Raw genomic sequence first — 27,570 nt, 5'->3', positions numbered from 1 at the left:
TTTTTATTTTCATTTATGATTGTATAAAATAACTGCACAACATACATTGAATGTCATTCTATTTCAAATTAAATCATTAAAACACAATGTCTGCATGTCTGCAACCACCTTAAACCACAAATTCAAACACACATTGGATAAACAGGCTGAATGACAGACTAGAAATCATAATGCCATTTTCAGAGAAAAATAAAATAAATAAAAGACTTTTTATATGGATTTTGTGATTATAAAAAACACCCCCCTCAATCCTTCAACAATTTCTGAACTTAAAGTCAGTCATTTTGTCATTGATATGCAACTTGGTTACTGTAAACAGTTTTTCTTGACATATGTCTAGATGAACTTATTTGATAACTAATTAGTAGTTATGGACATATGTTTTAGATGCTTTTCTTACTGGTAAATGACTGTAACTAGCAGTTCTAGACTTCTGAACCTTGTTGGTACCATCTTTAGAAGTATAATAGGCTGTTCTGGGTACTTACAAATTTATTACTTTTAAGTGCTATAAAACAGATTTTGCCCAACCATACATAGGTCTCTTTTGGTAATATACACCTAACGATTTTAGGTATTTGTACATCTTTGTTTTTAATGTTTGTGTTTGAGAGTTTCAGGTGTAGGTTAAATCAGAATAAAACACTTTAAATGCAGACAAATTATAAAGTGGTAATTATGTGTTTAAGTGTATGTTTGAAATTCAATTACAAATACTATTTCATATTAAGCATAATAAGAAATCTATCATACCGGTATACAAATATACTGTTAATTCCAAAATTATTTTGTACAAGTAAATGAGAGGGATATACATAAATTATACAGCTATATCAACTGTTTTAACCAATGTCGACCCCAGAGACTGAAGAGCAGGTGCTTTGTGCAATTTGAAGAAATGCTGAAATCAATTAATGCAGTAAGAAATACAAATACAATTTTTAATTGATGCCATAACAAACAGGACATATTTTTCCCAATAAGAAAAAATTCTTATAAATTTCAAAAATTACATCAACATATATCAGTATGCAAAACATAGAAAAATGACAACAACAAAACATTCTTATAGTTTCCTCAATTGCATTGCAATAGTTTTATATTGGGATATTGGTCTATATGTGTAATATTAATTCTACCAGATGTAAAGAATATTCTGAGTCTATAGTGTAAAACAGTTATTTAATTTCTGAATAATACAAAAATATACTTTGCAGACATTATTCAGTTTTTGTGAATTCTACCTCCTTTACAAAATTACAAAATGTCTCGTGATTCTAAGGAATTAATTTAATAACACTTTTTTTGTTTGCATAAATTTCAATCTTGAAAACATGAATTTTTTCAATGAAATATGAAATACTTCCTATATTGTAATTCAAGAAAAGAAATTATGAAATCATTTAATTAATCAATTTGGAAAATAAAATATATTACAGAATTGTTTATGATTTTAACAGAAAAATAAAAGGAAGCTAAAATTCCATCAAGAGTCATTTTCATACTCAACTAGAGTTGAATCAAAAATTATGTTTCATTCTGTCTTCTAATTTTATCACAATTATTCTTCCTATCAAAAGAATCATCATAATTTAGATCTAGCTTTCTGTAGGTCTATATAAGGCCTTGGTAATGGATAAAGTCCCATGTCTCTTTTGAACTCGGCTACACTGGTAACAACCATAGGCTGAAAAAGACAATCATTGAAATTCTCATAAAAATAAAGTATGTAAAGTACAGTCTATAAAGGACACAATTTACTTCTTTTCAAAAAAGGTCCTTTGGTTTCAACTTTATCATAATATATCACAAAAGGTCACTATTTGTTTCATAAATAGATCCATTTTAATGTTATCCAAACAAATCTCATCATTACAGTATAATGCAGGCTCTGAAGTCAGTATGTTTTTGAGAAGATATCAAGAAAGGATGATTTTGTGCATTTATTGGATTTTAAGTCTAATTGAAATTTTCTTAAACAAAGTCATTTTTAGAGGTAACATAATTACCGGAGGTAGTTCTGGAGAAGGCAGCAGATTGTTTCCATCCTCAGTAGTTTCCGTTGTTTGTTTTTCTCCATTCGTTTCTGTTAATTCCTTCTCTCCATTTACAGAGGAAACAACATGAATAGAAAACTTCTTCCTATATGGAGCACCAACAGCTATTCTATCCTAAAATATACAATGTGTAAGTTTTATATACAATTAAAAGATCTTACCAGTAAGTAATTTGAATATAGCCCCCAACCCAATTGAACCCAGTACGGTAACAGCACTTAAATATGTTTGAGGATTTAAAAAACTAGAGGCTCTAAAGAGCCTGTGTCCCTCACCTTGGTCCATGTGCATATTGAACAAAGGACACAGATGGATTAATGACTAAATTGTGTTTTGGTGATGGTGATGTGTTTGTAGATCTTACTTTACTGAACATTCTTGCTACTTACAATTTTCTTTATCTATATAGACTTGGCCCTTTAGATTCAAAAATTTACAAAAATTTACCAAATTAATGAAAATTGTTAATAATTGACTATAAAGGGCAATAACTCCTTAAGGGGTTAACTGGCCATTGCGGTCATGTTGACTTATTTGTAGATCTTACTTTGCTGAACATTATTGCTGTTTACAGTTTATCTCTATCTATAAAAATATTCAAGATAATAACCAAAAACAGCAAAATGTCTTTAAAATTACCAGTTCAGGGGCAGCAACCCAACAACCTGCAGGGATCTCCATGGATGAAAATTGAACGATGGAGGAACTTTCACCATTACAAACCGTGTCTACGCTGTACAGTGTAGCGCGATCGGAAGTATTTTATCCCTCCATACAAGGAATGGTGAACTTGCTAATTCATTGCTTATTTAAATGATATTTATTTGAATTTTCATTATAGAATTAGAAGTATCAATATTTTCATTTATTGCCGTTTTAAACCATTCAAATGCCAAGTCTTCATGGTCCCCCCTTAGTCGAGAATGACCAAAAGCTGTCATGAAGGTCCCCATGTAGATTTCTTGTATTTTTGGTAATTGTTATGGGGGTTAAAAATCATACGATGTGGAGCTTATTTTTCATGGACACTGTCAAAATCAGAACCCATTACCGGTATGGCTGATTTGCAGCAACAACAAAACGATTCGTACGGGTTATGTAAAAGGTTAAAGAGATTTGTAAAGCAAACATTGACAAATGAAAAGGTTTTTAATGACTTTATCTGGCAAATTGATGCTGTGCAACATGCATCTTTCGAGTCTGAATAGAAACCGCAAACGCGGATGTATCAATTTGATTGTAATATACGAAATGAATTCGGAATTACGATACGATATTTCTTTACAGGAAATATTTAAGTTTTTACTTTTAAACTTTAAAAGTAATTCTAAATTATCGTTACAGCAGTACTCGAGTTATTTGTGATGACATATATATATATATATATACTGTTTAGCGTCTTATTTTGTACTTCTTAAAAAAGGGGGATGCTGATTGCGTAAGTCAAAATAAAGTACGTGTTCGACTTGTTAAACTGTTTTCTTTGTAACTGGATTATTAATTTATTTATTTAATCTAAATTATCATAATCATTTGCTGAAACTTAGTTGATTAATTCGACAAATGGATCGTCTATCCTCAAATAGTATTCTCCTGTCTGGTTTGTTGATCTACCTGTACAAGCTCAGGTACAAGTGATTAGCGATCTTATCCGGATATGCCTCAGGCGTTAAACTTAGAACTGTATTGGATTATAACATAAAAAGCCTAAGGGTTATGCAATTACATGCATTTGATTATAATTGGGAAAAAAATGGCGTCGGGCTACAAAAAACGATGAAGTTTTGAACGATGGCGGAAGACAATTTAACGATGGCGCAAGACAATTTAACGATGGGGCGAGTCATTTGACGATGGCGCAAGACATTTGAACGATGGCGGGGCGCCATCGTTAAACAGGCCATGGAGATCCCTGAACCTGTTGTCTGAAAATTTCAGGGCAGATAGATAATGATTTGATAAACAATTAAATCCCTGTCAGATTTGCTCTAAATGCTTTGGTTTCAGAGTTATAAGCCAAAATCTACATTTTACCCCCTATGTTCTATTTTTAGCCATGGCTGCCATCTTTGTTGGTTGGCCGGGTCACCGGACATATTTTTAAAACTAGATATCCCAATGACCATTGTGGCCAAGTTTGCTTAAATTTAGCCCAGTAGTTTCAGAGGAGAATATTTTTGTAAAAGTTAACGACTACGACAGACAACGACGGACGCCAAGTGATGAGAAAAGCTCACTTGGTCCTGTGGGCCAGGTGAGCTAAAACTTATAGAAATTTCTGTTGTTATCATGTTGTTGGGCTGCAGTATTGTTGTTGAAGAAACTTTTCAAACTACATGTATCTAAAATTATGGTGTGAATACCTGGAGGTTAGATGAATTATGGTTTCATGTTAAGGAAGGTCAGAACTTCATTACATTATAAATCCATAGCAGTCAAAAATCTTTCTTCAAAAGTTCAAATTAGTTGAGTTAGATATGACAATGAAAGCAAATAATGCATTAAAGATTTTTTGTTGATCTTTGGATGTCATATGAGTTATGGTGTTGCATTGTTGTATCATTTATACATTCTTCATATCTCTTTTTATTTATATTGTGTTTCTCCTTAACAATTTATAAAGACAATGGTGGATCCTGCATTATTAGGGTACTGTGATTTCTTATAGCAAAAAAAATTAATCTGCTATCTTGTGTATCATTTCTTTACAATCATTCTGACAATAGTACAATTATGTGTGACCAATAAGCCAAAATGACCATTCGGAAATCATACTAATCTTTTGATCACATCAAATAATTAAATCTAAACATAACATGACATATCTTCTTACTTTGAAAAAACTAAAGACATCTTCTTTCTTCACAGTTTTCAGAAATTCAACTTCCACAGTTTCTAAAAATAATCATATTTTTTCAATAAAATATACAATTATATAATAATGAATGTGTGATTTCAAAATATGCATCTCCTGTTCTCTCAAAATAGAGTAAACCGAAATTTCAAAGCCTATGATTTAGTATGGGCAAAAAGCAATCAAATGATTTAAACTTGAAGATGCAAAAGGTCCTGTAGGGGAAAAGATGACAGTTTAGTAGATTTTTTTTGTTAGCTGTTTTTAAGGACATGCAGATGAACAAACTGCTATAAGCAGAGAAAGGAAAGATCATGTTTCATGGGGGAAACCTCTAAAATTTGTACATCAAAAATTAAAATAGTATGTAGGTGCAATATTTCATGTCTTGTACAAAAATTTAAGCAATATTGTTGAAATTTGTAAATTAGTTTTCGAGAAGTTTGATTGTTTTGTTTAACACAACTTTCAGCAGTCTTAGCTATATTGTGACAGCCTGATTTTATTGGTAGAGGAAGCAAGAGTTTACAGAGAGAATCTCTGACTTAAGTAAGAATAATGGTAATCCTATTTAGTAAAGATTAGAGTCAAATACACCTGCAATGTGTCTGTGCAAGGTTGAAACTCATAACAGGCTAGTGATACATAAGATAAACAACTTAGACCCCTCTGCCCCTGAGGCCCCATAGATCAATGAAGTGCAAGGTTGAAACGCATAACAGGCTAGTGATACATAAGATAAACAACTTAGACCCCTCTGCCCCTGAGGCCCCATAGATCAATGAAGTGTGAGTTTGACATAGAATGACTGAAATATTCTCAATGTTTCTATACCAACATATACATTTGTTGTCGGGTAAAACAATGAAGTAGAGTAAAGAGTAACCTGTTGAATTGTAATTTGAATTTATCACACATATGGAATTGAACTGTATTAACAGGATTTCAAAATGCCATGCAACAGAAATGCAACCAAAACACAATTAAAAACTTGATAGACTAAAGCTTAAAAAGTAATTATAAATAAATTTTTACTGCAATTAGATTGGCTGTATATGCAAATAGTTGCTTTAATTTCTTTTGGATTTTAATTCTTACCTCTGTCAAAATTATACTGTTGAGATAATATTTCTGACCAGTATCTAGAATTTTGTCCCGATATCTTTTTAGGTTTCTCCATACGTTTGGACACCAGAGCTTTCAAGTGTTTCTGGAATGCTTCATCTGTCATATCTTTGATATAGTCCTGTGTGGAAAATCAAAGGTTTGAAATTACATGAATGCTTTTGAAGCAAAATGTATGAAACATATTGATAGGGATAAAAGAGAGATACCATATATTAATCCAAAATAAAAGTCTTATGAAAAAAGACACAAAGGTCACAAGTTTTCTTGGTTGCATTACTTATGCCCAACCAAAAACTCTTAGGTCCACAGCAGTTATTTCGTAGTGCATTTCTTTTATTGAATAAATGAAAATTAAAAAAAATCCCACCTGTGCTTTCTCAATAATATTTTTCCAGTGTGTTGTACTACTTTTGGGACAAATTATATAAAATTATAGAAAACTTCATCATAAATATGTCACATAAAACAAAGCAATCTAAAGAATGTTGATTTCAAATATTAAATCAGCTTTAAGATAAATACAAATTAAAGTTAATTCTGTGTGTACTTTCTTGGGTATTTTTATGAGATCCAAGTTTTCAAAAATTCTACGTACAAATTGATAGTAAATGTTTATTGTATTAAACATTTGAATTGGAAATTTCAAGTTTTTCTTTAACCTCCCTAAAAATTTGTACCCCAATAAAAATAATGAATCCACCTTATAAATCAGTTACTGTGAAAATGTTAACTATGTTTTTTTAGTATCAATACCCCATGTTTAATTTTGGACTTACATCCATGCTATTTAGGAATGCTTCTACTCTTTTCTCTACATATTCAGGAGATCTATCAGACTGTATAATAACCCTCAGTCCTTGTACACCATTAGATCTTCTCACTCCACTGAACACTATATAACCTGCAAATAATGAAATTGTTAATCTCAAACTCAAAATACAGCAATAATCAAATTCAATGGTTGCAAATCAATAGTCTTGAAAGATATTTGTATTGGATAGCATGTCAACTACTAAGGATTTGTTAAAGAAAACAAACAAAATCAATTATCTGCTTGTTCTGTTTATGTATATTATTTTTTCTTGCCATGTATTGGATTTCAGTTCGAATGCTTAGTAAGTAAAAATTCAAACCAAACCCTTCTGTATCATATACTATTGAAGCTAGTTTTTCCTACGATAAGGAAAAACATTTGTAATTGTTATAAAAACTGCACTAATTTACTGTTCTTTTGTTCTTAGGATATCAAAACAAGGTTTTGCTATATTCAGAACAAGAATTTGTTACTGGTACAAAAATGCATACTACCCTTACTATTACTTTGTTAAGAGGATGCCATATCAACGTTCTGCTTTACTCTGGACAAAGATGTGTAAAACTTTACCAAAATTGTACTAACCTAACTGTTCTATTGTTTTTAGAATACAAAACATGGTTCTTCTTGTCACAGTTACAAAAACTATACTAACCTAACTGTTCTTTTGTTCTGAGGATATCAAAACAAGGTTCTTCTGCTATATTTTATACAAAGATTTGTAACCGTTACAAAAAACTTTACTAACCTAACTGTTCTTTTGTTCTGAGAATATCAAAACAAGGTTCTTCTGCTATATTACCGTTACAAAAAACTTTACTAACCTAACTGTGCTTTTGTTCTGAGGATATCAAAACAAGGTTCTGCTATAATCTGTACAAACATTTCCAGTAACATGTTAGGCTGTGTCTGCTGTAATCCACATTGATAGTATACCTCTATACTAGAACTTTTGTGGACATGATTTTTTTCACGATAGACAAATGATGAACCTGATTAAAATTAAAAGTACATAAATTTGTAACAGAGTTATCTCTCTTATGAGGCAAAAAATGTAAAAAAAGAAAAATAATAGATCTGTTGTTTTTTAATGATTGGTGACTTTAATTGAAATTTATTTCATATCGTCTAAATTATGTGTAAAGGCAATTGAAATAAAGAGTATACGACAACTTACTAGTATAACACTACTGTCATTCTATTATTTGTTTAGATCATTCTAGTTTAAACCTATCATCATGAACACCATATTTAAGCACTTTTTGTTAATTGTCTTGTAAATGTCCAATGCTTTTGCTTATTATATTATTGATTGCTATTTCAGATGCCACAAATAAAGTGAAAGAGGCAAGATAAGTATCTGGCCTATTTAATTTATTACACAGATTGTAGTACAAAGATTAGAGCAAACATTAATCAACTTTCTTGTTGGGGATATTTGACCTTCAATCAAAACTCCAGAGTTGCTACCACAAATTATGTATAGTATGTGATGGTTTTTATGGTTGTGAGTTTTTATAGCACATATAATATCACTTGGTGTGAACAAATAAATCCATGAGAAAAGAATAAAAGTTAACTGACCATCAGACAGTTGTAACTCTCTTAGTCTTTTTGTCTGACTAGGTAATAATGGCTTGGTATTGCATTTTGTCGTTAGTATAGATTCTACTGTTTCAACAATATCCAAGGCTATCTGTAAAATAAAATATCTCTGTTTACTAAGAAACTTTTTTCAGTATATTTGATAAATATAGATTTCACAACTGCAACAAGTGTGTTACGATATTTCTCCACTCGAGACAGTTAAAATTTAATATTTAAAGCGCGAGGCTTGCCATCTTTTTAAATAATTAAAATTTAACTGTCGCGTTGAGAAATATCGTAATACACAAGTTACAGTGGTGGAATCTGTTTCTCTAATGATTTGTATCCTTCCTTTTCAAAGATTTGATAAAAGTTGTGTACTTTTGATGTGATGTCATCAGACATGGTCGCCTTTTTTCATGACTCCACAATAAGAAAATTCAGAAGAAAACAAGAAAATTTGACGTCACAATTAAATTTCAACCAATTATTTGCTGAGAACAGATTTTTCACTAGAGATTAGAAATATTTTTCTCACACCGGTCAGAAAATGTGAAAATAGCATGAAAATTAGAGAAACTGTCATTTACAACTGGTACTTAACGGTATTCTAAATACTAATAAATATTGTTTCAAGTTATTTATTCACTACTAACCTTTTGTACTCCAAGGGATCTAAACGGTTTAAAATTTAGACAAAACAAGAATGGGTCCATAGTACACTGATGCCCCATTATTTTCTATGTTCAGGGGACCGTGTTAATGGGGTAAAATCTCTAATTGAATTAAAATTAGAAAAAAATATGTAACACTCAGAAACGTGTCCTCCACCTCAAACGTGTCCGATTCCCCCAAACGTGTCTACATCGACGTCACTGAACTGCAAAACATGTCTAGTTGTAAAACAGCGCCAAAGCTTCTCATTTGTATAAACGCCCAAACGTGTCCATTAAAAAAAACACCCAAACGTGTCCATATTTTTTTTTACTGGAATTATCATTCGTGTCAATATCATTAATACGTGAAGATAATAAATCAGACACCTCGTGAATGGAGAATGTCCCATTCTCTGCGCGTTTCTTACTGAAGTCATCTAGAGTTAATCCCGAATAACCGTTAAAAATTAGATCTTATCTTAAATTTCCGATATGATAAAAGAACCTATCTACAGTATAGATAAGAAGATGTGGTATGATTGCAAATGACACAGAAATTAACAGCTACTAGTATAGGTCATCGTACGACATTCAACAATGAGCAAAGCCGTTTCCGCATATTCAGCTATAAAAGGCCCCGAAATGACAAATGTATTTTATTGCTAACATGATATCTTTCAAATAATTCATTAAATATTTGGCACTGGACTTTATGTCTCTTGTTCATGTGTCTTTATTGATGTTCAAAACTTAAAATTTATTGAAAAACCTGATTCCCAGTTTATGATCTAAACTATCAGAACTGTTGAAAGAAAGGAAGTCAATTCTGCTGAATTAATATAAAATGCATCAACGGAGTTTACTAGTACAAAATAAGTTACATATTAAACGATTAATTCAACAGTACAAGAATTATTTGCATGTTCGCTCTAAATGAGCATGAAATACTTGCAACTGGACAATAATCAATTTCAGTCAAAAGTCAATTCATATGTTACAGATTGAATTTGCAATATTTTTTTTATGCTTGCGGTAAACGTTATTGATTTGGGACATGCATGTATTAGCGCTAAAAGACGTGAGGCGTTCTGGCGTGTAATAATGGACACGTTTTGGCGAATAACAATTATCGGACACGTTTGGGGTTATGAAATCGGACACGTTTGGGAAATATTGAATATTACGGACACGTTTGGGGAGAATAGACACGTTTGGGGGAATCGGACACGTTTTGGGGGAAGGACACGTTTGGGAGTGTTACAAATATATCATAGGGAACATGTGTACTAAGTTTCAAGTTGATTGGACTTCATCAAAAAGGACCTAGACCAAAAACTTTAACCTGAAGCGGGATAGACGGACAAATGGATGGACGAACAAACAAACAGACGGACAACGGACGCACAGACCAGAAAACATAATGACCATAAAAGGGGCATAAAAAGCAAGATTTGGAATGTAATCATCATTGTCAATTACAAGGTATTAAGATTTTGTAATATCATATAAAATATTTAGTTTGATAAAAACTAATACAACCAACCTGCTTTGTTACATTTCCATATATCAGTCCTTCTATATATAATTTGGATAATAACTGAGGTATAAAGGCATCCAACTTCTCTACTGTCATCTCTGGAAAAACAAACATAATGTTATGAACATCATTTAGTGGAATCAATTTTGAAGTAAAATATGGATATCTTAAATTGTTACAGAATTTAAATATGAATAGATTCACTCAATTTGGAAATTTTCATGACTCATCTGACAAAAAAAAATGTTGCTTTAAAAAAACTTTATTGACAGACTCTTTTTGAAATTGAAAAGCAGGAACCTTCAATAAACACAATTCACTAATGGTATTGTTTTATCTTTTAAGTCAACTCATGTTTGACTGACATTTCCAATATAGATGTATCATGCAGGATAATAACATGTTAATGTGATAGATATACAGAGTTACATTATGAATATACAGACTCACAACAAAAGATACAGCAGGAGGACAAGTTATTGTAACTCTGACACAATCTATTTTTGCTCTTACTCTCAAAGATAGATGCACAAAATACAAATTTTAGCTTCCCAAGATTGACAGCTGATTTCTTAAAGATGGACTTGATTAAATGTATTTCCACTTGATGATCTCTTGATAGGGTGCTTGCATTGTGTGCAACATGTAATGGGTGCAATCTTGAACCAGGAAAACCAAGACTTTAAACTGGTCTTTGCTACTTCTTTCTTTGAGAGTTATTGCACCTGATGCAAGCACACTACCATGACACCATCAAGTGGTTGTAAAGTCATGTACTTCAAGCCAATTTTGCAGATAGTTGCATTATGTTAATGAGCTATAGTAACATTATAGTAACCTGGGCAGTCATTTATATTCTTCTGAACCTCTATTTTATCCATTCATTCAAATGTGGAATAATTATTTTCATCTACAAAAAACATATTCAATTCCTCTCTAATGATTATCAATCACAGCCCACAACAATAATGCCTCTGTCCTAAAGCTATACTCAGAATTGTTAATAACTTAATATCACAGAATCAAACAGGATTCAGAACTAAATAATTGTGATGGTACAATTGGAAATAGGTGGAACCATTTCTGTCATTCAAACAATCAGCTGACAATCTTTACACACTAAAAACTACATCCAAAGTTATGAATGTGCTTACCATCAACACACTGAAGTAATTCATCTTTGGTCCACATAAATTCTGACATCAGTACAGATGTGTAGTATATAGCATGTTGATGTGGCTGTTCGGCACTGAAGTTCTTAAGGCTTCTGGTATACTGGAGAAATAAAACAAATATCATTGTTTTATGCTATTCATAATTATGATGGGGTTAATTCATTTATGCTTCTTTGCTTTTTTCATTACTTGAGGTTTTCTAATTTTCCTAGAGTTATTCCCCTTTCACTAGACAATAATTTTGTTCTATAGAGTAAACAGAAAATTACAAAGAAAACATAAATTTTGACCGTAGGTTATTAATTTACTTCCTCACATGAAAAGAAAATTGAGATAACCTTTAAAAAAGTCACAATTGTAAAAATGCAAAACTTTTAATGAAATTGCTATAAAAACTGCACTAATCGATATAGTGACGACCTGTATAACTTTACCACACTGTCGGTCGTCGATATATTGATAACTTCCGATAGTTTCATTCATTGCCGGTCGTCGCTATATTGACTTTCTATACAAGGTAAAGGTTTCGAGATCTAGCCAATCAAATCACGCAGCTATTCTTATTTTTGTTCAATATTACGTCAGAAGAAGGATTTCCCTGTAGAAAGATGTTTTCATTGGTTGCTTCCAGCATTCCATTCTAAATTTATTTTGATGACAAAATTGACCCCGTAGTTTGTTTACATTCGAGTTTGAAACAATGGAAGTCGTCAAAGAAGTAGCGGACGGAGATACTTTTTATAGCAAGTAGACCCTGAAAATCGTGATTGTGTTGAAGAAATAATTCTAAATGATGATTGTAATAAAGGATTTTTATGTTTTGACGAGGATGATCTAGAAAATGATGAAAAAATAGCGACGTTTAACACATGGAAGGAAACCTATATACACGTGGTCTCGCTTTTGTTGCTGTAAAGAAGTTAAAACTCTGCCGTTGGACAAAATCCAGTGATAATAGATTTCTTTAGTTTAATTATTGATTAAAATTTCATAAATAAATTAGTTGAAGAAACAAACCGATACACTATAAACTTTTTTTCGTCAGAAAGGACAATAACATTGAAACCACACTCCTGGTTCATATTCAAATTACAAGGGTTGACATGAAGTCGTGTTTCACGAAATAATCTTAAATGAAAATATAATATTGAAACAGCTATTTGACTTTTAAGTGCTAATTAAATAAGATAAACAAATATGTTTAATGATCAAATAAATAAAAACATAATTTTTCTACTTTTATTTGATTTAACTAAATAATTTCATAATCCACTGTCACTTATTTTACACTATGAAATTCTGCATTCAATTCTGCAAATCAATTACATTCAATGTTATTTTCTAAAATGTTCAGAAATTAAAGAAAATTAACAAAACAATAACATGGTGTAAAACTGATAAATTTCTGGAAAACAACTTGGCACAGTGAGATGCAGAGGCTAATTAAGCATCATGGCACTGCAGTGAACTGATAATCTATTTATAGCTGGCAGTACTAGGGTTAAAACAATAAAGCATCAATAGTTTAAATGCCTTGCTTGCAAATTTTGTTTAAAAGTTGCATGAATCAAATTTGTATTTCACCTTAGTTGCAGGTAATAAGTATTGTGTATAATTATTTGGTTGAGGCAAACTTAAGTTAGAGAACGGAAAACAAAATTCAGCATTTTTTATGTTTATAAAAGGACATAACTCAAGAACAGTAAAAGTGAAACCACCCAATTCAAATCTTGATCTGTATTATGTGGTAATAAGCATTACGTACAAGTTTCATAACATTTGATTGAGGCAAACTAAAGTTAAAGATCAGAAACGAAATATTAAGCATTTTTTTTATTTCTAAAGGGACATAACTCTAGAACAGTCAAAGTGATACCATCTAATTTCAAACTTGATCTGTGTTTTGTGGAAATAAGCATTGTGTATAAGTTTTTTATCATTTTGGTTGAGACAGAAACTAACTTTGAAATGTACAGACGGACATACAAAGGAAAAACTTAATGCCCGCTTCACTACGGCAGTAGCATAAAAAATGCACTGTAAGGCAAATTTTTGTTCTTGACAATTTTAAGCAAACCACTATTTCTTTTCCAGTCAACAAATGATATGCCTTCTATGCCTCTGAATCTTCTACTGAAAATACTTCTGTATCTATTGTAATTTGGAACTTTTGGAGTATTTTAGGACCGGACTATTTATTTTCATGTGTAATAAGACAAGAATATTTATTTCCAACATAAATGGGGACTAGAATAATAATTGCCAAAATTTGCTAGACATATCCCTCAGAATCAAATGGTTGTTTCAAATAATGGACAAATGTCAATATGATATGAATTATTCTTAAATAAAGAACCAAAAAGTATAAGTCCTTATATTCCTTTCTGTTAATTTTTTTTACAATAAACATAAATTACATATATAGCATATACTAACCATCTCTTTATAAATCTCAAATCTTTTGGGATCCACTTTGAAAGTTGTCATTTTCTCCAAAATCTTTGCCAATAAAACTTTCTGTTTCTGGTTATATCCTAAACAAATTACGTAACAAATTTTCTAGATATATTCATATGTGTATACTATTGCAACTTCTTATCTGACCTGTTGAGAAGAGCTTAAAATGAATATAAATCTCATGATAACCGTTCAAATAATTCATGGTGCTTTTTTTTTTTACAGTATATCAACCATAATTTCTATTTAAAAAAGACGTTAAAAAAATAAATTGATATTGTATTTGAAGAAATTACTTCAGAAGAACTTTCTTAAGAAATGGCTAGTTAACAGTTATCTACAAGATAACTCAGCACATATGTCAAATTCAAATTTACTTTGAATACAAAAATTGATAAAAATATGAACAATTTCAACAACCCAAAATAAATTGTAACTTGGTTTAGGCCAAGTCACTACAGGTATAGAATATAAACTTGGAGACACGAATGAAAACTAAAAAGAGTCTCAGTCTCATACTTTTTTCCCTTTACTGTTCAACATAATGATTTCAAAAAGCATGTTATGATATATGATTTTAAAAGAATATAATTATTATAAAGAATTCTTTATATCTAGAAGAATAGTTCTATTATCAAGAAGAACTTTAAACTGTTTACAGTAGTGTAATAAAACGTTCTCTAGATATGAAACTGTAATGTAATATACATTTAAATCTATATATATTCTTTACACCTGGTAAGGTTTATTTGGTAGTCACCTGAATACAAACCAGCAAATAGAATAGCTTCAATAATGGCGTTCTCTAAATCAGTAATAAGAAGTCAGATACCCATCAATTGTAATTTATGTGAAACTGAGAAAAATATAAAATGGAAATGCCTGACCTGTGGAGTTCTAATGTGCAGTACATGTAAAGATAAAATACATCTGAGAATTGGTAAAGACCATAAGGTGGTAGACATCAAGAGTGTGGGACTGCCTGGCAGAGATTTGGATTTTACCAACATAAAATGTCAAGATCATTCAGAACAATCTACTTGCCATTTTTGTACAAATTGTGACAAACTGGTTTGCCCTACTTGTGTTGCTAAGGTTCACAAGAAACATTATTTAATTGAAATAAGTGATGCATATAACTTGAAGATAGAAAGACTAAAGAATGGAAAAAGTAAACTGCAAAAGGAAAAAAATGAAATTACTATGACCAAGAATCAAGCTAATTTGATTCATGATGCTGAAAATTCAAATTATGCCAAAGTAAGCACAGATATTCTTAACCATGAGAAATCTTTAAAGGAAGCAGTTGAAAAACATATTGCAAAACTTAGAAATGACGTAGACCAGAACCACAAAGCTTGTACCAAAGCAAATGAAGAAACCATGAATGCATTTTCGAAAAGAGAGAAACAAATAGAGGAAAAGTATAGGGACGTTCAGGATTTCATTAATACCACTGACATCCCTAAATTTTTCAAAGAAGTTTGCCAAATGGTGAGATCAACAGAAATGTCCGTCCCCAAACCTGAAATATCACGTAAAACAACACTTCAATTTCTCCCAGGGGAGATAACTCAGTCTAACATTGGAGTTCTACAAAGTGTAGACATACCATTACCTGAAGTAAAAGTTTCTCTTAGAGTTGTAAATCAATATCAGACTAATCTTTCTTTGGTTGGTGATTTATCTCTATGTCCTGATGATTCACTATGGATAGCTTGTGATCCAGATGTAGTGTTACAGAAAGTAAAACCTAAAGGAACCAAGCTAAAGACAATATCAAACTTCAACATCACGGTCTTTGATATGGCAATAACTCCATCTGATGATCTACTTATTAAAGTTAAAGGTAAATCAAGACTACAAATGATGAGCAGTACTACTGGTAAAGTAACAGACAGTGTGTATGACATTAATCCTTTCATTGCTACAGCCATTCATATCACCAGTGGAGGTCAGGTCATAGTAGGAGGTGAAGATTATGATAATAGAAGAAGAGCTGTGTTTGTATTCAATATGAACGGAAACCATGAAGTTGTGTATGAACATAACAAACATAATCAACCTATATTTAGTTCCCCCTGGAAAATTACTACAACAAGCAATGGTTATATACATGTGGCAGACTTTGATCCAGGTGAAGGCAGTGGTAAAGTGGTAGTGTTAGGACGGGGAGGTGATGTGATAAACATTTATAAAGGGGATACAGACATCAACAAGAAGGTACCATTCAGACCAGTAGGAATAGTGACAACACCAAGAGACAATCTAGTTGTAGTTGATCTTGATATTGATACCCTCCACATCCTGAACAACTCTGGACAGCTGATTACATACATAAAGACAACAGACAATGGAATAAAACGTCCATATTCTCTTGCTTTCACTCCGACAGGACAGCTCTATATAGGATGTACTAAACAAGAAGGCAGTACAGCTAAGGAAGCCAAGCTATATAAAGTGAATATATCAGGGTGCTGATGTAATCCATAAACTATACATTAAAATGTTATTTATCAGACTGCTAAACAATCAATACTTGTATAACTTTTTAAAACACATTTTATTTGTTCACAATATATTTTACCTTCTTAAGTAATTAAATTTTATCAAAAAATTATCAAAACCCCCAAAACATTAAAAAAAAACCTTTATGTATTATAAAGTAATAACTAGAAGTTTCAATAAGGTTAAGTTCAACTCTCTTTGTCTTTGATATATAAAATGTAGCCTATAAAGTAGACTTAGAATTAAATAATAAACTACACTTGTATTTTTTTGATATGGTAAAAGAGCATTTTTTTATCAGGTATCTACATTCGGCGATATCACACTTAACAAAACCATAATGCAAAGATAAATTCCTTTCTAGACATTCAATATAATAAGTCAGGAACCTGTTGCTCATTGGTTGTCTTTTGTTGATTCATAAATGTTTCTTGTTTCTTGTTTTTTTATATAGATTAAAACTTTGGCTTTCCTAATTGAATGGTTTTACACCAGTCATTTTTGGGAGACTTTATAGCTTGTTGTTCAGTGGGAGCCAAGGCTTTGTGTTGATGTACTTTGACCTATAATGGTTTACTTTTAACAAATTATGACATGGATGGAGAGTTGTCTCATTGGCACTTATACCACATCTTTGTATATCTACTCAATAACTTCCATAGCTATACTTTTTGCAAAGTATAAAATCACAATCAAGAGAATTTGTGATCTTCGTTTCAAATATGGCTTCAATTCTTCACTCCTAATTTTGTTTTGAGAAAACTAAAATCCACGAATTTAAGAACACACGAACATATAGATTTTGCTCAAACCACGAAAATTGTTACCCATGAATTAAAGTACTTTCACAGTATTCCTCACACCATAAGAACTGCAGACACAGATAAAGGCATATAGAGTAGATGAACATCAAGCAAAACTTTAAATTTAAAGACTAAAAAAAAGATCAATGAGAGAGTGTGTGTGTTGTGGTAGCATGGTTGCCTTGAGTGTAGGAGTATAAACCCCAACCACGTGAAACCTAAGACCTGAAAATTGAAATTTGTTTCTTTTCTACCTAGCTGACAGAATTTAGGAGCAAGAGCAAAACCTAAAAGGCTTTGAGTAGGCATAGCATGTCCAGGTAGGGTGACACAATTGCACATCAAGTTTGGTCAACTTAAATTCTATGGTATAAAATTTACATTCAGGACACAAATCAGACAAGCCTTTACCTTCATAGGGTAAAAGATCAGAGTGAGAGTGATATTACTTTGGTGTATTAGACACACACCCCTTATTTTTTTCTGTTGAACTAGTTATTATAGTTATTGATCTCTAATGATGATTTTTACCAATTTTTAATATCAAAAATGATTAGCAATACAAGATCTACAAAAAGGCATTAGGGTTGAAATCATCACCAGACAAATTACAAGTATCAAAATAAAAAATAAGAGATGCGATATGATTGTCAATGACACAGAAATTAACAACTATAGGTTCTCATATGACCTTCAACAATGATCAAAGCCCATACTGCATAGTCAGCTATAAAAGTCCCTGAAATGACTAATGTGTAACAATTCAAACGAGAAAAGTCTAACAGCCTAATTAATGTACACAAACAAATGAAAGAAAAAAACATACATGTAACACAGCAATAAATGACAACCACTGAATTACAGGCTCCTGACTTGGGACAGGCACAAACATACAGAATGTGGCATGGTTAAACATGTTAGCGGGATCCCAATTCTCCCCCTAACCTGGGACAGTGCAACATAAGAACGAACTATAAAAATCAGTTGAAAAAGGCTTAACTTGTAAGATGTATACAAATAGAAATACACCTAACAAAAACACAGAGCGAACGTGGTCAAGAAAGTTTACTTGAGGGATTGCCCTAAAAAGATATTTTTTTAAACCCATTTTTGTGTTTTGGCCAAAAATTAAAGAAGATAATGAGAAACTGTAAACAGCAAAAAAACATCATCAATACAAGATCAACAAAAAAACAAATTTCTGTCATAAAGATCCATTCTGTTGAAGATGCAAATAGACCTGGATTAACAACACAGACTCTTGACTCTCTCTAGTTTTTTTATCGTTGCATTTTGTCATTTATAAATGAAAAAAACAATAGCCATCTCAAACACAGAATTGATAAATCTATACATTATTTAAAGAACAAGCATTCTGTGAGTATTGCATGTCAATACATAGTCCCCTACTGGTTAAAAATTCTTTGTAGTAAACAAAATTCTTACTTTTTCTATAACTTGTCATGATGTAAACTATATATACCATATATGTATGTTGTCCGAAAATATAAATTTATTTGTATGAGCTTTAGAAACAGGACGAAAAGCAAGGCTCTGCCAACTTTTTCTCCTGTTTCTTAGCGAGTACAAATATATTTTATATTTTCGACAACGTACATATACTGTGTTTATCCTAAAATAACTCCCAACACTTGAAAATTTAGTTATTAAAATCTAAATCATTGTCTCTGATTTCTCAAAGAAATCGACACATTTGAAATGCAGACCGCGAAGAGGATCCTCAAAATGAACTGGTTAGAAACCAGAAATATTCATATTACCTTTTACTCAACATGGAAGTGGGGTAACAGGAGACTTTATTTGTACATGTACTAATAAAGCAAATTAATATTTGTATACCTGTTATTTGTACAATAGTTGGCTAATTGAAGGATAAATAACAACTGTCAAGTCAGTATCTTCAAGCATGACAAAAAATAGTGCAGAAAACTGAGTAAAAAATGACACTTGAAAAGTTTCATTCATGAGATAATTTATACGCATGATTTTTTTCTCTTCAACGGGAGGACAGGAAGAGACCCCTGAACATGGGATTATTGTACTCCCGTTGAGAGGTTTAAATGTATTTATTTTACATATGAAATTACTGATTTTTTTTTTATTTTACTTCAAAATCACAGTATTTCAGTCTAATATAATAATAATGCATACTATGAAGAAGAAAACTCTAGTTAATAAATAAAATCTTCTTACAACAGATAAATACAAGAGGCTGTCACAACGACAGGAAACCGGATTTATTAACATTTATTTGTGTCCTGGCATTATCACAAGAACCATTACTGATGAATGGTGAAAGTGAAAATCGTCAATATCAAATTTGACCTCCATTTTGTCATCAGTATCAACATATTAACATTTGAAAAGCTTAGATTGAATGGTTCATGAGTAAATGTAACAACGTGAATGGAAACGCCACATTACGATCTTTCAAGAACCATAACTCCTGGACGGTAAAAGTCAAAATCGTCATTATTGAACTTGACCTCTATTTTGTCATCAGTAACAACATATACAAATTTCAAAAGCTTTGGTTGAATGATTCATGAGAAAATGCACGGACACGACTGGAAACACCATTTTTCAATCTTTCAAGAACCATAACTCCTGAACGGTAAAAGTCAAAATCGCCTTTATTGAACTTGACCTCCATTTTGTCATCAGTAACAACATATAAAAATGTTGGAAGCTTTGGTAGAACAGTTCATGCGTAAATGCACGGACACGACTGGAAACTCCATTTTTCAATCTTTCAAGAACCACAACTCCTGAACGGTAAAAGTCAAAAACGCCATTATTGAACTTGACCTTCATTTAGTTGTCAGTAACAACATATTAAAATTTTAAAAGCTTTGGTTGAACGGTTCATGAGTTAATGCACGGACAACATTTGATTGCCGCCCACCTGCCCGCCCGACCGCCCGACCGCCCGGCCGCCCAGCCGCCCGCCGTACATCCCCAAATCAATAACCGACATTTTTGTCACAAAAATCCGGTTAAAAATGAAATAGTATACATTAAAATAACATCTGTATAAACTTCATATCATTTGCATACATAAACAATACAGCATAGGACAACGTTTTTCAAAGTGCTGTTGTCTGATTTACCAAAATACACCTTCAATATAATATTAAAATGTTGAAAAATAATTTATTACATCAAAAGTCCACTTGGTAATTATTTCTACCAAATCATAAAATTGAGAATGGAAATGGGGAATGTGCCAAAGAGACAACAACCCGACTATTTTCGAAGGCCTTATTTGAACAATTTATTATCAAGTTTTTGATTGTACCAAGTGTACTGGTAAGAAGAATAGATAATTTAGTAATGGAACAATGGCTTGAAGACGAAATAAATCTATATTTGTAAGGTGTTTTGTGTAGCTTCGGAAGCCAATACATAGTTGGGACTTTGGTTCTGCTTGTAAAGCGGTAGCTAAAAGTTATGTTAGTTACAGATGTCGTTTTCTGAAAATGGAGTCAGTCGGAATGTTGGTGAATTGATGATTTCTTTTTGTAGAACCTAAATGTAAAATTTACGTCAAAGAATAATAATATTATTAGCAGCTTTATCGGCCGGGACAAAAACAAATTCCTTGGCTAGTTCTTTTAGTTTATGTTTGATACAAGAAATAGGTTTATTGTGGTTATTGTTAAGAGTAAAATGTTCTTTAAAATGTTGAATACGTATATCAACTATGTTCATTACTGAATTAAAAAAAGAGTCCAAAGATTTTTTGTCAGCTTTTTCCCGTTTTATCCATTTCAAACAGTTAGTATGGAGTGAGTCATGGATGATATTACGACACTCATTACAATTAATAATTGACGGGGGACTATATTTAGGTCCTTTACTGAGGAATGATTTTAACTCTCGGTCTTGAACGATGTTAAGATCTCCTGTTATAACATGGGAAATGGGTCCATAAATGTATTTAAAATTACTGCAATTACATGAAGTAGGTGTATAATTAAACACAAATTTCCGGGTAGATTTCTTGTAAATATAACAAATAAGAGGGAGCTCAGTTTTATCAAAATATCCAGGACTTTGTTCTTAAACAGAATGGTTGTTAAAAATACCAGCAATATTTGACATACTTTATTTTAATAGCAGTTTTTTTATGATCTTCAGGAATATCAATTTTAGGAAACAGTTTAGAATAACAATATGCCATTATAATTTGAACGATTTCATACTTAGGACTGCTATATGAAATTGTGTTGCAATCCTCTAAAATTTTATTTAAGTTAATAATCGGTAATGAACAGAGCTTATTAACAGATAATGTCTGCCGTTGTTTTTTGAAATAGAAATTAGGTCCGAAATATTGGTTTGATTGGTCCGAAATTTTCTTTGATTGTGATTTTTTCTACGACCATGAGAAGGTTTTTTGAACAGTTTTTGAAACAATAGCCAAAATGTTAACATAATCGGTTCTTGATATATTGGCAATTCTCATTATATTATCATTAAGACCGAGAGGGTAGACTGTTTGTAATTTTTTAATCCAATTTAATTCTATTATTTTCTGTGATCGTACAAACTTTGAATGAGATTCACTAGGCTGCTTATTTACTACTTCCAAAGGTTAAACTGCTTAATATTTAATAGGATGATTGTGCTTCTTAAGGTGTTGATAAATGATACTTTTGAATTTAATGGGTCTTTTAAAACGATGCAGATGTTCTTGAGTGCGTTTAGATAAATATCGTCCAGTTTCACCTATGTACTGAATACCGCATCCCAGTTTGTTTCATGTGAGTAAATAAATAATACTGTTTGTTTTTCAAGTTATATCAGTTTCAAATTTTAAATAAACTGTGTGACCAATAAATGTGGACCTTACCGTATTGTTGGCGGAAAGATGGAGACATGTAAGTCATTTTTTGGCATGGCACTATTCTATAGAAGGGTAACCACGATTTTTATTATTAAAAATGTTAGCGATGGTCGTATTTTTAGATGATTGAGACGTGTTTATACCCTTTGAATGAGTTTAGTATTTAATATTTTTCAATTTCTTCTGTGCAGATACCTCCCCTTTACACCCCTCATTGTTGTTGTTCTATACATATATACATAAACACATATATTATTTTCATATTTCTTTTCCCTATCTTGTAGTTTTTTTTACAAAATACTGAAAGGCTGTTTTAAAACAGGGATACAAACAGATAACATGCCTGTTAACATTGTTCTACACAAAGACAAAAATAGCATATACAGTTAACTCTCAATATCTCAGGGTCATCCAGACCAATAAATATTTTTAGATACTCGTAGTTCAACATGTTTGACTCAAACGATTACTACAGACCAAGGGATACAACTCTTGCTTAGCTTGGAAAGGCTAAAATAAATTAGATTGAGATAAATAATGAAATTTGAATGCATTTCTTTTTCTTTGGACCATAAATTTGGTTAGTCAACATAAAATTTGACTTATCCAGAGTTGAAATACATATTCTCATATGGAAACAGAGATAGGGGGAGGGTATTGTGTATTGACAATTACAGGGGATGCAAAAAATTCAGCTCTGCTATGGGTTAACAATTATAGGGTTGTAACTGATTTTATTGTAACAAACAAATGTTTGCATTCAAATGGTCTCACCAGCATGGAAAGATAGTTATTCACTGCCGATGAATAATCGGGTTTTTCAAAACCCTGCAAATTCAGACAAAAATATCCAAATTAATTTACATCACATGATCTATAATGAGCCAATAGATCTATTCAATTAAACTGTGAGGTAGAATAACATAATTTACTCACGGACATACATATATTGTACATTCTAAGCCGTAATGTAGACCTGCTAACTCAGCATCATAAGCATATTCATTTAAAGCATCTTTAAACAGGGATACAAACAGATACATCAGGTTACAGTTCACTGGTTCTGATCGACCTAAAGAACAGAAATATAATAAACAACACAACATTTATATCAATGAACTTTTCTTTTTTTTTTTTTGCCATTTTTTAGGAACATTATATTTGATAAAAACCTTAGTTTTGATAGAAAACTCCATGACAACTACATTGGACATTAACTACATTATGTAGCATGTATGCTACTGAAGCTAATTTGTCTGCACTTTTCCTATATAAATATATTCACTTTCCTTGTCTTTTTTATCAAATTTTGAGTAGAATTTTTCAATTAACATCGTCATTTCTTAACGTTCCTGTAATAATGTCAATGGATTTTGTGTAACTCCTACACTTCATATAAATAAGAACATGTGGTATGAGTGGTATAGTTTGAAAGGAAATGAAAGCAATTTCATTTTGTACTTATAATCATCATCATAGCCTTTAATCAGATAAATAGGTATGCCTTTCACATAGTCCAACTAAACTGTACTTTTTTTTTTATATCTGTCAATGTATTGTACAATGTTTTTAATAGTGTTTTCTATAATGAATTTTAAAATGAATATATTAGCTGTTTTTTTTTTCTTCAAGCAAATCAGTACTGACAGCACATCATAAAAACAAGAAGATATGATTACAATATTCTTCTAACTATTCATTAAAAAATATTAACCTACCTTATTAATTCAAAATTTATACAGGCTTTAGGTAATATATATGTATCATCTTGTTTAAACATAAGTTGTGTCATAGCACTGTCTTTGATAAGTTCTGGTAAGGAAGCCTACAAATTCAGATACAGCATTTATTTCATAGTTAATGCATATATTAGAAATCCATCTGCAATGTAGTCAGTTAAGTTGTTTCCCTCATTAAGAGCAAATACTAAATTTAATGCAATCAATATTTTTGTAATCAAGAGTATTTTATTTTAAATTTGAAAGCATAGTACTATACAAAACAGAACAATTCAATATTAAAAATGATTTTTGGTTTTAAAATGTCTCTATCTTTCTGCTATAGATCTGCATTCTCATGAAATAAAAAATGTAAAATTGTAGATAATCAGCTTGTATCAAGTGAATAATGTACCCTGATTGGATATAAAAGTTCCATCCATAAAATATATTTACTGAGTATTCACCATGAAAAAGGCAGTTTTATTTAATTCATTAATATCAGAAATTCTGCAATTCAATTGAATGCTGCATAAGTACTTCTTTAGCTTAGTCTGTTAATAGAGGGATGACTTGAAACTCAGTGTTTGAGACACAGGGAAGACAATGTGAATTTCTAAAAAGAATCGTGCTCTTATGGTACAAAATTACAAACATTTCTAAATTAACAATATCTGCATTAGTTCTTTCTAGTATTCTGTAAATAACTTACTGGATCAACCTCCCTGGTTACCAATTCAAAATCTGTTCGTATAAAATCATTCTTTTCTGGCAATGTCAAGTTCTCATTTTCTCCACATTTACTCCACATCTACAAATTGTTATCCATCATATAAGAAATGCTAGAGACAATACTTATATATCAGAAATATAATGACATTTAATACCCTTTGAAGGTTAACAAAACTTTCTTCATTATTGTGTTCAGTGTTTATTCAGAAAAGTTCTCATGTTCATAGTTTCTGAGAGATCATATGATTTTAATTACGTACATATTTATTATGTATCTTTACAAATTATTCAGCTTACTTTGAAAAACATAAAACTTATAAAAATAAAAAAAACTGGTGAGCATACAGGAGTCTATAATCCCTATTCATTCAAGGCCTGATACAAATATAACATTTACCTGTATTTTAGAGTCAAGGATGTCTTCAACACTATAATCTGTACCGTACCATTTTTCTTTGATGTTAGTTTTATCTTCAAACTTCTTACGTACTACAAAGATCCTGAAAGTGAAATGATTTCAATGTTAATTCTGCCTTGAACTCAAGGATCTATCCATAACATTTTAAACAAGAATGTGTCCCTAGTACACAGATATCCCATCCGCACTATCATTTTCTATGTTTAGTGGACCATAAAATTGGGGTAAAAACTCTAATTTGACATTAAAATTAGAAAGATCATATCATAAGGAACATGTATACTAAGTTTCAAGATGATTGGACTTCAACTTCATCAAAAACTGCCTGGACCAAAAACTTTAACCTGAAGCGGGACAAAGGAACAGACGAACAAAGGAACAGATGGACAAACAGACACACAGACCAGAAAACATAATGCCCATAAATAGGACATAATAAAAATAAAATCCAATACCTTACTTATTATAACCTCAATATGCAAAATATAATCAATATAGCAGAATTATTTATACTTGGTTTTAATTAAATATCAGATTGGATTAAGATTGGAATCCTGTGAACACTTGCCTAGTTATAAAAAAAAGTCTTAAATAAATGGGGAATGTGTCTATGGGAGACAGATGATGCCCCCGCTTGCATATCATATTAAGTTATAAAGGAACATAACTGAAGAAAAGTAAAAGTGACGCTATCCAAATATGTACTTGATCTGCGTTTTGTGGTAATAAGTATTGTGTATACGTTTCAGAACATTTGGTTGAGGTAAATTACAGTTAGGAAATGGAAACCAAAAATTCACCAATTTTTATGATTATACAGGGGCATAACTCAAGAAGAGTACAAGTGAAGCCATCGAATTTCAAATTTGTAAATATAAAAAAGAAGATGTGGTATAATTGCCAATGAGACAACTATTCACAAAAGACCAAAATGACACAGACATTAACAACTATAGGTCAACGTACGGCCTTCAACAATGAGCAAAGCCCATACAGCATAGTCAGCTATAATAGGCCCCGATAAGACAATGTAAAACAATTCAAACGAGAAAACTAACGGCCTTATTTATGTGAAAAAATGAAAGAGTAACAAATATGTAACACATAAACAAACGACAACCACTGAATTACAGGCTCCTGACTTGGGACAGGCACATACATAAATAATGTGGCGGGGTTAAACATGTAAGCGGGATCCCAATCCTCCCCCTAACCTGGGACAGTGGTATAACAGTACAACATAAGAACGAACTATAAAAATCAGTTGAAAAAGGCTTAACTCATCAGATGGACAAAAATGCAAGTGGACGTGGCCGGGTACTTATACATTCCGACACAAAAAGACGCAATGCACAGATCTGAGAGTACTCGCAGTTATCTGACAGCTAGTTCAAAGCCACTAACAACTAATAAAAAAATCATGCATCTTGATCTGTATTACGAGGTCATAAACATTGTGTAAAAGTTTCATAACATTTGGTTGTTGCACATATAGGTTAGAGAATGGAAACAAAAAAAATCAGCATTTTTACCAAACGTAAAAGGGCATAACTCTAGACCAGTTGAAGTGCAGCCACCAAAATTTAAACTTGGTATGTGTTTTGTGGTAATAAGCATTGTGTATGAGTTTCATATTATTTAGTTGAGGCAAACCAGAGTTATAGAATGAAACAAACTGTGGGACGTACAGACATGCCTACAGATTGACAAAGGAAAAACTAAACAATTTATAGGGTTGACTGTGTGCACAATTTTAGAATTAAGCAAAGCAGTCATACAAATTGTACTTCGGTCAATGCTTTTACACACCAATAAATTTACAAAATGAAGCATTCAATTCTTAATTTAGAGCACACCAGGTTTTTTTCAGCTTTTTTAGTCTATTAATGCATAAAGAGGTCTAAACCTCAAACATATCCTAAAGTCACCTTAAACCCAGAGTTCAGTCTTACCTCATTCTGTCAGGCTGAAGTTTGTCCAATACCATTGTGATCAAATCAGGTTGGAATTCTGACATTAAGTAGGGTCCACTTAACACTTCAGATAAACTGTACTTTTAAAGAAAAAAAATCGGATTTTATTCAGGGACAGAGTGTGGTAAGCATATCTTTTGATACCTTTACCTGCAATGCACATTGTAGATAGGTTTTTCCATACCTATACGACATTTATCATTTTCACATTTTTTTTCCCTATCGTAAAGTTTTTCTACAAAATAATGAAAGGCTGTTTTAAAACAAAATAATATATATGAAA

General features: G+C 31.5%; 2 protein-coding genes across 2 annotated transcripts; one reads left to right on the top strand and one right to left on the bottom strand.

Annotated features, from left to right (window-relative positions):
- Positions 1-927: 927 nt before the first annotated feature.
- Positions 928-27,482, bottom strand: LOC143073755 (insulin-degrading enzyme-like). The gene is made up of 16 exons (XM_076249511.1): positions 27,438-27,482; positions 27,267-27,367; positions 25,294-25,396; positions 24,877-24,975; positions 24,166-24,271; positions 23,391-23,527; positions 14,245-14,367; positions 11,788-11,908; positions 10,640-10,731; positions 8,438-8,549; positions 7,678-7,845; positions 6,816-6,940; positions 6,010-6,157; positions 4,891-4,952; positions 2,010-2,171; positions 928-1,687 (listed from the first exon to the last, which is right to left on the bottom strand). Exons 1-16 carry the CDS (start codon positions 27,480-27,482, stop codon positions 1,586-1,588), a joined length of 1,806 nt encoding a protein of 601 aa, XP_076105626.1. The 3' UTR covers positions 928-1,585.
- LOC143073043 (uncharacterized) lies at positions 15,013-17,032 on the top strand. The gene has a single exon (XM_076248279.1). It carries the CDS (start codon positions 15,061-15,063, stop codon positions 16,744-16,746), a length of 1,686 nt encoding a protein of 561 aa, XP_076104394.1. The 5' UTR covers positions 15,013-15,060; the 3' UTR covers positions 16,747-17,032.
- Positions 27,483-27,570: the final 88 nt, after the last annotated feature.

This window comes from Mytilus galloprovincialis, chromosome 4 (assembly GCF_965363235.1).
Source record: "Mytilus galloprovincialis chromosome 4, xbMytGall1.hap1.1, whole genome shotgun sequence".
In the NCBI taxonomy this organism is placed as follows: Eukaryota; Metazoa; Mollusca; class Bivalvia; order Mytilida; family Mytilidae; genus Mytilus; species Mytilus galloprovincialis.
The sequence above is the reverse complement of the archived record's forward strand: the minus strand, read 5'-3'. Positions and strand labels throughout refer to the sequence as shown.

Excerpts from the sequence above, each read along its gene's own strand:
- LOC143073043 (XM_076248279.1), top strand. The coding sequence starts at position 15,061 with ATGGCGTTCTCTAAATCAGTAATAAGAAGTCAGATACCCATCAATTGT.
- LOC143073755 (XM_076249511.1), bottom strand. The coding sequence starts at position 27,482 with ATGTCGTATAGGTATGGAAAAACCTATCTACAATGTGCATTGCAG. Across the intron at positions 25,397-27,266 it reads CTTCAGCCTGACAGAATGAG|GATCTTTGTAGTACGTAAGA; the intron begins GTAAGACTGAAC and ends TTTCACTTTCAG. Across the intron at positions 4,953-6,009 it reads ACAGTATAATTTTGACAGAG|AAACTGTGGAAGTTGAATTT; the intron begins GTAAGAATTAAA and ends GATTATTTTTAG.